Source organism: Artemia franciscana, unplaced genomic scaffold, assembly GCF_032884065.1.
Source record: "Artemia franciscana unplaced genomic scaffold, ASM3288406v1 Scaffold_7497, whole genome shotgun sequence".
Taxonomy (NCBI): Eukaryota; Metazoa; Arthropoda; class Branchiopoda; order Anostraca; family Artemiidae; genus Artemia; species Artemia franciscana.
In genome coordinates, this window is record NW_027067579.1 from 1 (window position 1) to 11,668 (window position 11,668).

The 11,668-nt window shown below is 37.9% G+C and overlaps 1 protein-coding gene across 1 annotated transcript; it reads left to right on the forward strand.

Moving 5' to 3' along the window:
* Window positions 1-842: 842 nt before the first annotated feature.
* Window positions 843-9,841, forward strand: LOC136043599 (uncharacterized). Its single transcript, XM_065728507.1, has 2 exons — window positions 843-983; window positions 3,105-9,841. The coding sequence occupies exon 2, from the start codon at window positions 6,217-6,219 to the stop codon at window positions 8,791-8,793; it is 2,577 nt and encodes an 858-aa protein (XP_065584579.1). The 5' UTR covers window positions 843-983; window positions 3,105-6,216; the 3' UTR covers window positions 8,794-9,841.
* Window positions 9,842-11,668: the final 1,827 nt, after the last annotated feature.

Here is an 11,668-nt window from a genome sequence, read left to right on the forward strand (position 1 = left end):
TACTCCTTTAAAAGTTGTAATTGAAACTTTTTCATTATTATCTAACCTTTAGTGGGTCTAAAGGTTTTTTTTGGTGAATTCAATGTTAAATGTCTGGATCACATTTTTTTATAAATTAATAATGGTAAAATATGCAAGATTGTAAAAGTTTTTAGTGACCACAATATATTTTACCCATTACTAAGTGCAGTTCTAAAATCTAGGGGGGTGTTTTTGTTTCTTAGATGGATGTCCCAAAATAGATAAATTCTAATGAAAAAAGACCTAAAGTATTTTTCAAATTCTGGGGGAATTCCCTCTCAATTGATGCCACTGTTGAACCCTAGATCCATCCCTAAAATAATAATTTAGCAAGCTCAACTAATTTTCAAGATAGAGAAAAGACCATCATTTAAAATTTTTACAAGCTTAGTTTAAAGTTCTACCCTTAATAATCAGCTTTGCTATAGGCCTATAATCCCAACAATAATCAAATTTGTCAACTAGTTGACAAAAATAATTTACCCCAGAAAAATATTCACTTTCCAACTAGTTGGCAAGTAATTTCTCCCAGGCCACACTTACTTTCCAACTAGTTGGCAAGTAATTTCTTCCAGACAACATTTTCTTTCCAACTAGCTAGAAACAAACATTGCCCCAGAAACACTTCCATTAACCATCCAGTTGGCAAGTAACTTTTCCCCAGAAAAAATTTTAGTAACCAACTAGTTGATGAAAAACTTCGCCTTACTCGGAAGCCTACTTGGATACAACCTTTTCTGCAGAAAAACAACTTTCCACTTGTAAATTTCCATCTGGTGTAGTTTATTTTCTTTGTTGGTAAGTTGCAATAGGTAGCGATAGGAGTAAGATCCACCTCTGCCGTTTTTCGGTTAAAGAAAAGTCAAACATCCGGCGCCATTAAACTTGTTGAAGAAAAGTTTTCGTATTTCGCGCAAAATACATTCTGCAATAGTCGACATTGAGAAGCCTCTGAATGTAAGGTAAGTACAGTAATTTTTTGAAATGATGTGCTTTTCCTGTTAAGCTAAAATAGCGTGCATTTTGTCGGAAAACGTAGTTGTAAGAGCCCTGAGCCTGTCAAAACCGTAAAGGCTCTTACGACCCCAGAAAACTGTTAAAAAAAACAACCATCTCTCCTCTAAAAAAAAAAAAAAATCCCGGGTAAGGGTCTGCATATTGTTAAATTTCCAGGAAAGTTTTTTTTTTAATATATCAGACAGTTTGTGGTAACGACCTGCCTCAATAGTAACCGAAACTAAAAAAACGAAATTTCGATACCAATAGTTATATAAAAAAAAAATGCATATTAATGGTAATTTCAAATATATAAGTTTTATCAGGTTTAGTCTTACCCATCAAAAGTTACGAGCCTGAGAAAATTTGTCTTATTTTAGAAAATAGGAGAAAACCCCCTTAAAAGTCATGGAATCTTCACAAACATCACACCATCAGATTCAGCGTATCAAAGAACCCTACTTTAGAAGTTTCAAATTCCTATCTTTACAAATGTATTCTAGCATTATTAAAAAAAAAAATAAAAAAAATTTAAACTGGAAGTAAGGAGCAGAATTAAAACTTAAAACGAACAAAAATATGATGTATATAAGGGGGTTTGTGTCCTCTGCAATACCTTGCTCTTTACGCTAAAATATTCTTACTAATTTCATCTATTTATTCTACGGCCTTTGTGATTCGGGGGCTATTCTTAAATAATTGGGACAAAATTCAAGCCTTAGTGTAAAGAGCGAGGTATTGACGAGGGGAAAACCCTCTCATATACGTAATGTATACAAATATAGAAGTTCGTTACGTAAGTTAATGCGCAAGTTACGTATATTTATTACTAATAAAAACGGTTTTAAAACAAGTGAAAAGTTCTAGTTGCATTTTTAAGTTACCGAAAATTGAAGGGCAGCTAGGCCTCGTTCCCCAGCTCTTTTTTTTATCAAAATCGTCCAATCAAAACTATGAGAAAGCCATTTAGCCAAAAAAAAATTAATATGCAAATTTCGTTTTGATTATTCATATGCGAAATGTCAAAATCAAAACATGCATTGATTCAAAAACGTTCAGAAATTAAATTTAAAACAAAAACAAAATTTTTTAACTGCAAGTAAGGAACAACATTAAGACTTAAAACGAACAGGACTTATTCCGTAGATGAAAGGGGTTGTCCCCTCCTAAACGCCCCGCTCTTTACACTAAAGTTTTTTTATTGTTTCAAAAAATAGAGTTGTGAGAAAAGGTCAAACTTTGGAGTAAAGAGCGGGGCGTTTAGGAAGGGACAACTCCTAGCATCTACGGAATAATTTCTGTTTGTTTTAAGTTTTAATGTCACTCCTTACTTGTAGTTAAAAAGAAACTTGTTTTTTTTTTTTATTATCTGCAAAGGTAGCAAGGAAAAGCAATATTTTGCTCATTAGCTCCTCTCCTGTTGGATATTAAGCTTTGCAAGACGCAGCTAGATACTTTACAATGTGTCAACTGAAGGACCCGAGAATCTCGGCAAATTCAGATCAAATTTCTCATGAGGCACGATAATTGGATAATTGATGCTGTTTGAAGATTTTTCTTCTGTTTTTTTTAATTGGTATTTTCTAATAGATTTTCTAACTGGTGCTGACTTGTATTTTTATACCTCGACTTTCAGAAATGTACTTTATCACGGCTTCAAGTTTTTTGTTAGATTTCCAACATCATTTTTTGGTAAGTCAGCAAAGTGTGAAATATGAAATTCTTACATTGGAATTTCAAAACAATTGATTGGACTTTCAAAATTGGGTATTGAAAAGTCAACAGAACATGTTATATTAAACTGTTTGGCAGGATTTTGAACATTTATGGTTGAAAATCAAACAAAAGATTGAAGATTATATTCACTTGCTGGATTTGAGACATTTGTTGTTGAAAAGGCAACAAAAAATTGGAGATTACACTCACCTGTTTTATTTTCTTTTTTTTTTAATCCAACCAATCGTTAAAGATCCCAATCATTTGATTGATTTTAAAATTCTGTTGAAAATTCAACAAGAAAATTTGATCTTTTTTAAGCGTTTGAAATTTCAACGCATTTTTTATTTTATTTTTTTTTTTTTTTACAGTGTGCCCCAACATAGGATGCAATTTGAACTTTCATCTACAAGAAGAGACTGTGCTACAGCTTTCTGCCTGCCCTCTTACCTAATATGTTCGTAACTGCTATACCAGAGGGGTTGAACAGAGAAGTACCATCAGTGCTAGCAGATTCCAGTTTATCTAGTCCTATTCCAGCAAGTTTATTAAGCCCTGAAAGTAAATATACACCAGTGGCAGACATTTTGAATAGTAGGAATGTGGAAAAACATTTTAGTGCTTTAGTTGAGCCTGTGCATGTGCAGACACAGTTCTTGGGTATTGATGTTCCTGATATTGTTTATAGGCTGGATAGTAGCATTCAAGCTGATATTTTTGCGATCTGTGATCAGTGAAGGAAAAACAAAGATAAAAAACAACTGAATATTTTACTATTATCTTGAAGTCGTTTAAAAGAAAAATCTCAATTTTTGAAAAATCAACGGACACTTAGCACTAATCATCCCGTTGATAATTTCCACCCTAGGTTTACCCCGTGCACTGACATTTTCTGTGTGAGAATAACTTCTCATTTAGTATAGCTTTTATTTCAGGTCGAAGCTGTGGAACCATCTCTGAGTCCTACAGCCTCTACCAAGTTGATGTGATGTGAAATGACATTTGTGAAGTAAGTGCCCTCACTTAATCTAGGCGGGTTTGTATTGTGACGATTCTCAGTCTTGAAGACGGGAATGTTTTCTCCTTTTCATTTTTTTTTCTATGCATTGTTGTTTATGTAGAAAGGATTGTTTCGTTCTTTCCAGTGTTTTTTTTGTTTTTGTTTGTATTGCAGTGTTAGTACCATGGCTTTCAGCTTGAAAGTGCCCTGTTTTGCTAAGCCCAGATCAAGTCTGGAAGTACCAAAAGAATTGTTGATCGACTCCGTTCCACCTTCAGAAATAGTAATTGGGGGTGGGAGGGCTTGTGAGGTTTCTGTGGGTCATTTTGGCGGACAAAAAGTAGCCTTAAAAAAATATATAGGAATCCGCGGTAATGCCGAATACGAGTCAGTTATTTTAAAGGAAGCTGCTGCCATTTATAAAACACGCCATGAAAACGTTGTTGGGATTAGGTTTGTCTGTTTGAAGGAGATGACCCTTGGCCTCGAATACTGCGAGAAAGTTTTGACGGATGAAGATGGGAATCCACATTCTTTTAACAATGCCAGGCAAATTCTTGGTTTCCTGTCCGTCTTGAGTAGTGAAGTGAGCAGGGAAATCGCTCCTGTCTTATTTAGTTCAATGGCTTGTCAGGTTTCAGAGGGCTTAAGGTATCTTCACTCGATAAAGATCATCCATGCTGACCTCAAATCGGCTAACGTTTTGGTCACTGAAAAAAGGGGACACGACGACTCTTGGCTCTTTAAATTAGCAGATTTTGGAGAAAGCCGATTATCACTTGTGACATTAGTCGTTACTTCAACTACTCAAGATCAGTCTCAGCAAAATCGGGGTGGGACAATATGTTTTATGAGCCCAGAAAGATGCGACAACAAACGTCCTACCTTTGCTTGTGACCTGTTTTCTTTTGGAATGTTTCTATATGAGCTACATGATTTTACGATCAAGTTTCCCTTCGAAAAGGATGGTTTTCCTGTTGACGTGATAGTCAATAAAATTAGGAGTGGGGTGTTGCCCTGTCATGAAGATATGTCAAGTCTCCTAAAAGAAGTTTTTCTGAAATGTTGCGCGTTTGAGCCGAAAGCTCGTCCCACTGTCTTCGAACTTTGCAAAATGTTGACTGAACTTGCCCCTGAAGCTTTCATGCAGCCAGATCGTGCTCTCAATTCCACAATTCAATTTCCAATACTCAATTCCAATAATGATTCCTATCAAGAGAATTTTTCTGTGTCAGATCTACCATTGACCGACCTTAGTCAACCTGTTTCTCACTCCGAATTTTCCAGTTCGGGTCTACCTGACTCTCATCTATTGGTTTCAGAAGTTATGGTGCCTGCTACGGAACCGTCTCAAATGATCTTGGATGCTGTCGCTGGCTGTGCACTTCGAAATTTTGGCATCACGCAGCTGAAAGATTTTCAGATTCGTAGTATTACTAACATTCTAAAAAAAGAAGATGCTTTAGTTGTTTCAGGCACTGGAAGTGGAAAGTCGATTTGCTATCAAATTCCATCTGTTATGGAATCAGGTATTACTCTTTTGGTTGTTCTAACCATAGCACTGCACAAGGATCAAAGTGATTTTTTACTTTCACGTGGTATCGATTCCTTTGTTGTTGGTGAAAAAATTGCTCCTGTCGAATACGACCAACAAGTGACCGCCATTTCAGATTTGTCTGAAAATAAACCTGTGATTTTAGTAGGTTCTCCAGAAAGTTTTATGGGCTGGGAAGGATCGTTAGGGATCGTTCGGAGGCAAAGATCTCTTATAGACAGACGGTTGAAATTTGTAGTCTTTGACGAGTGCCATCTACTCTACGAATGGTGTGGCTTTAGAAGTTCCTTTTTGGAACTGAAGAGCTTGAGAAGTTTTTTCCCTCGCGCAACTTTCCTTGCATTGACAGCAACTCTGCTGCCCAAAGATGAAAAACTGATTAGAGAGGAGTTTCTTCACACCCTTGTGTAGTTCGAATGTCTGTTGATAGGCCAAATGTAAGGCTGGAGATTTCGCATTACAGCCCACCTTCAGGTTTGGAAGGTAGTGTGGATTGGGTTGAAAGTTGGTCTGAAGCTGCCAAGAGGATCATTGGAACAGTTAATGGACAGCTAGCCATAGTATATTTCTCGTATGCGCGGGAGGCCAGTGCTGCATGTTCGGCCATTTCCAGTTTAGGAGTCAAGGCTGCGGCGTTCACTGGAGAATGCTCATCACTGGATAAAAATCACATTCATGCTGCAATGAGAAATGGGGAGATTGAAATACTCTGCGCCACTACTGCGTATGGCTGTGGCTTGAATCTTCCAGATGTTTGTTGTGTTGTTCGTTTTGGCTTGCCAAAAAACATGTCGTCTTGGATGCAAGAGCAAGGTAGAGCAGGACGCGACGGAAAACCTGCTAGGGCCGTTATTCTCTTGAATGAAAAGTATGATATTAATCGCTGCGTATTCTGGCTTGACGGATCATCTGATGGAGACAAAAATCAATGTTAACCAACTTTGTGGATGTTCTGAATTACGCCTATTCTGGCTTCTCTGGCCTTTGTCTTCTTAAATTTCAGGTCAAATATTTCGGCGAAAGCTTGCCCCAGGGCGACGCTCAAAACTGCTGCCAGAGTTGTGATGACCAGAGTTTTCAGGATGCTTCCGGTGAAATTCGTAAAGTTGTAGACTGTTTGACGCTGTTTTATGATAGGGGAATTTCATCCGTTTCGGAAACGCATATAACATCTTTTCTCATGGGCAGGTCGGACAAGTGGCTGCGGGAACATCTGGTTGATGCAGATTACACAGCCTATCCTTTCCATAGTTTCGTTGGTGTTAAAGGCCAGCATGTACTCTCAGGTCTGATTCGTCAAGCGTCGTCGCTAGGTATCGTAACGATTCACTTGCGTGAAATGTTTTTTGGTGGTAGGAGGGAGGTCAGGAAATTTTTTTCGCTTGGAATGTCTTTGCCAGAAGTGGTCAAGCTCCCACCAGTACTGTATTCAAAGAGCGCTTTTTCTGTCTGCACCTCACTCACGCCTTCTAGAAAGCCGAGACCAGGCGTCGTTGACAAAGTTTTGGCAGCACTACTCTCTGGATCTTGGAAAAATGCAACGCTTGGCATGCTCAAATATCCAGGGTATACTGAAAACTCGGGTGTTTCCGAGGTTCTCTTTATTGACGACGTGAAAACAATTTACGACGGAGATGACGACTATGTTTTCCTGATGGGTAATATGCAACTGACTAGGAAGGGAGGCATGCCAAAATTTGAAAAAGTGGTCATGCTTCCGAATGACGAGTCTCAGATTAGCGTTTTAGTCCGTGTCAATGAATGCGCTGGGGTCAAACAGTGTACAGCAGCAGGTTGTGAGTTTTCTCTTCAGAACTGTTTCAGCAGAAACACTTGCCTTGAACATCCAGATGAGCCGCTCAAAAACAAGTGTTGTGGTTGTCGAATAGCTTTCGTTTGTCCTGTCAAAAAGAAAGATCATCGACGGTGGGTCATTTCCTTTAGCAATGATGATGGACGACTCCACTCTCACGCCCGGCCACCAGAAAACCGTCTAGTCTCTAGGGTTCGTTCTGACATTGTAGGGGCTGTAGCACGTGACCCAACATTGACAGTTTCTGAGATTCATAAAGGGGTTGGTGTTGGTTATATTTTGGGCGAAAGGAATTTAGCTGCGGTTAATTTGGACCGCGTCAGAAAGTTTGTTGATGCAGTGCGGAAGGGGCCTGATTCTCTTCCTCGATTTCTTGAAACCTTTAACGAGGCTATGCTTAAGGAAATACCATTGTTTCAAAACGATGACAAACAGATCAACCTTGAAATGCAGCAGGCCACCCTAAAGTACCTACGTTTTTTCTCTTTGGATCAAGGCAATTCTCTTTGTCTTTTAATGTTCGACATTCACATCGATGTCCTGGCAAAAGCTGATTTTTTGATTCCTGATGTTACCTACCCTGGAACGTTCCACCCTTTCAAATATCTGCTGAATGTTGTTGTATATGACAGCGAAATTTTGCAATACGTTACTGTTGCCCGGGTGCTTATGTCTGATTTGCATAGAGGCGCCTATAAGAGTGCTTTTGGAGTTCTCTTTGACGAGGTGAAGAAAAAACATCCAGATTATTGTCCAGTAAACTTGATTGTTATCGCTGATTTCTCTGAGGCACAGAAGCAAGGTCTCAAGTCGGCCGTTGAAAGCCAGTCAACTTTCAATGAAAGTGACGATATACAGCAGAGCTTAATTCGAATACGGGGATGTCGTGTCCACTTTTGGCGATCCGTGAATAAAATATCTCAGAAAATCTGCAGTACTAAGGACGAGGTCTGTGAATTCAAATCTGTTGCTCGGCTGCTCGAATCTGCTCCTAACAAACAACAAGCTGATCTGTGTTTTAGTGTTTTGTCTGGCAAGCCAGACCAAAAGCTTTTGAAGGCCTTTCCTTGTCTCATATCGGCTGCTGCTCTACGATACTGTGACGGATGGAGTCAAGCTGCTAGCTGGGTTTCGTTTTGGTCTAGGGCAAATAACTTAAAGATGATTTGCAAGGCCCTTTCCGAATTCACTGATAGAGAGTGGGACGTCTTGCCTGCGACTACCAATGCCGTCGAGTCCCATAACAGGATATCTAAGCCGAGCTGTAAGACCATAGCTGCAGCTCTTAAATGGTATTATAGGATCGACCGAACATGCACCGTAAAATATGTTGCCGCAAGACATGGCTTTGGTATAAAATATCCCAGCAAACGCTGCAAGAAACCGGGCAAATTGTCAACTCCATCCGATTGGAGTGAAGAAGTTTCTTCCCAAGACGTTAGTTTTGCTGCTAGTGTTGATGGGGATGAAGAGTTCGTGGGAAGATTTATTATGGTGAACACGGTAGGTGTCAAGGGTAAACACTACGGCAAGCTACTTGCTAAAGTGGTTGAGCGGACGGAAGACGGCTACCGGGCTATGTATCACGACACTCCATCGTATGAAACATACGTGGGTGGTCCCGACGACCCTGATGTTGATTTATTACCTTTGTCGTTTGAGCCTCCTCCTCCGCCGAAACAGAAACGCTAATGAATCGCCTTTTTTTCTGTTTCAACAAGTTTTCAATAGCTTTTTGAAAACATTTTTTTTCTGGTTTTTCACACATGGTGACAAAATATAAAATATTAATATATGGCGGTATTATTGCTTTGTTTTGTTGTTTTTTTAACATGTTTTTTAAATAGCATTAAGAAAACTGACAGTTAGAATTAGTTGACAAGTAGTAATTGTTATTTCGCGGAGACTCTAAAGGAGAGAAGCGGTTGGGAAAGTGATTAGAAAAATATTTGTGGACTTTTTTTTAGCTTTTTTCGTTATTTTTGGGCTGAGACCATGGTACATATGCTTATTGTGTTTTCTCGAGGATAGGTAACGTTGTCGGTTGTCTGTTTTGCATTTTCTACGTTTGTCTAGTCGAATGTATCTCTTAGAGGGATTGTTCTTTTCAAATTCTGGTGTGTAGCTAAGAGCTCAGCCATGGTCACCTACAGCTAAAAGTAGACGCTTAGTATTTCTTAAGCTATGTTTTCGCATAGTTCAAATTTTGCAACCAAACAAGAATTTATCATTCGCATCCAAAAAATGGCGTATTCGATTTGGCAATTTTTCACCGAGATTGAGTTGAAGTTTTTATTTTTTTTTCTCTCTTCCTACTTGCAGTTTATGCTCCTATTTTTATCCTAGTTTTTAGAAGAACAATTGGTCTTTTAGTGTCAGCTAGACTTCACTTAATTACAAGACTAGCTGGCCTGTAAGTGGTCTTACTGTCAGTTTGCACAGAAAGCCGCTAATTAAACGCTTGTTTATGATGGATCATTATCACTTAATTTAGCTGCATCTGGGGATATGTTCCAATGGTTCTCAAGCATGGCTAAGGAAGCAAAAACCTTGAAGCAATGGAAACACAAAGACACTTCTGTCATTGTTTTCATCATTTCTTTTTCTTAACATCAGTTATTTTCAAAATGATTAAAAATGGTCTCATAAAGCTGTGAAATTCTTTTTCTTTGATTTTTCTTGTTTTGTGACTGTTTCGTTTTTAACTTTGATTCTGTGATCAATAATCGCACAATCAATAAAAGAGATTAAATTTTACATAGTACTTTAAGTTTTAGTTAGGATTCGAGTCAGGGCTAAAAATTAAAAGAAGTTAAGATAGTTTTCGTTTCGCCAGAAGAAGACAAGAACTGGCTAGCTACTGGACAGCCCAGAAGTAGTGTGGTTCCGAAAGTTCAGGATGCAGCCTTAACTTCGCCTAGCATTATCAATTTGGACTAAAATTTCATGTGTAATTATCACAGGGGTAGTGACACCAAAAACCCTAAGAAGAATTCCATCAAGTTGCAGCATTCAGGTGAAGCTTCTCAAAAGAAGCCTAGAAAACGCGGGTGATACTGTGAAAATCTGTTTTTTTTTTACGTAAACGAAGCATTTTATACCGTGCAAATAAAAGCTGCGCAAAATTTAGTACACAAATTGAGAAATTTCTGACCAAAGGAAGTTCCAATAGAAGTGACTAAGGATAGTCTTCCTTTCAAAACTTTATATTTCCAACTTAAAAGCAGCCGAAAAAATCAAATTTTACCGTCATCAACTAGTTGACTAATGAAAATTTTTCGGGGGAAAAGTTACTTGCCAACTAGATGTTTAATAGAAGTGTTTCTGTGGCAATGTTTGTTTCTAGCTTGTTGGAAAGAAAATACTGTTGAGGAGAAACTAATTGTCAACTGGTTGGATAAGGAATAGTTTTCTGGGGGAAATTTTCTTAATAATCCCAGAATAACAACAGCTTTTCTTCTACATGAAAGGTCAATCGTGCCAGTTGTTTGACTTGTCTTCAACTGAAAAAACGGCAAAGTTGGATCTTAGCGCTACCTAGTACTAAGCCAGATAGAAATTTACGAGTGGAAAGTTGTTTTTCTGCAGAAAAGGTTGTATCCAAAGAGATTTCACAGTAAAGTTGATTAATTTAGTTTTTCTGGGGTAATTTTGTTTGTTAGTTAGTTGGTTTGCAGAATTTTTTCTAGGGCAATAACTTTTTCCAGCTAGTTGGAAAAGGAAATGTTTTCTGGGGCAAAGTTTTTCATCAGCTAGCTGGTTAATAAAAATTTTTCTGGGGAAAAGTTAGGCCTACTTGCCAACTAGATGGTTAATGGAAGTGTTTCTGGGGCAATGTTTGTTTTTAGCTAGTTGGAAAGAAAATGTTTTTGGGAGAAATTACTTGCCAACTAGTTGGAAAGAAAATGTTGTCTGGAAGAAATTACTTGCCAACTAGTTGGAAAGTAAGTGTGGCCTGGGGGAAATTACTTGCCAACTAGTTGGAAAGTGAATATTTTTCTGGGGCATTTTTTTTTTCGTCAACTAGTTGACAAATTTGATTATTGTTGGGATTATAGGCCTATAGCAAAGCTGATTATTAAGGGTAGGCTAGAACTTTAAACTAAGCTTGTTAAAATTTTAAATAATAGTTTTTTCTCTGTTTTGAAAAATAGTTGAGCTTGGTAAATTGTTTTCTTAGGGATGGATCAAGGGTTCAACTGCAGCATCAATTGAGAGGGAATTTCCCTAGAATTTAAAAAATACTTCAGGGTTTTTTCATGGGAATATATCTATTTTGGGACATCCATCAAAGAAACAAAAACACCCCCCTAGATTTTACAACTGCACTTAGCAATGGGTATGATATATTGTGGTTACTAAAAACTTTGACAATCTTACACATTTTACCACTAATGATTTATATAAAAAAAAGATGATATAACATTAAATTTACCAATAAAAACCTTTCTTTAGACCCACTAAAGGTTAGATAGTAATGAAAAAGCTTCAATTACTATTTTTAACAGAGTAAGCCTCATAGCTTCTAGAAATTTAGCCATACCTTTGGGACCAGGGATCCTGAAGT

Excerpts from the sequence above, each read along its gene's own strand:
- LOC136043599 (XM_065728507.1), top strand. The coding sequence starts at position 6,217 with ATGTTAACCAACTTTGTGGATGTTCTGAATTACGCCTATTCTGGCTTC.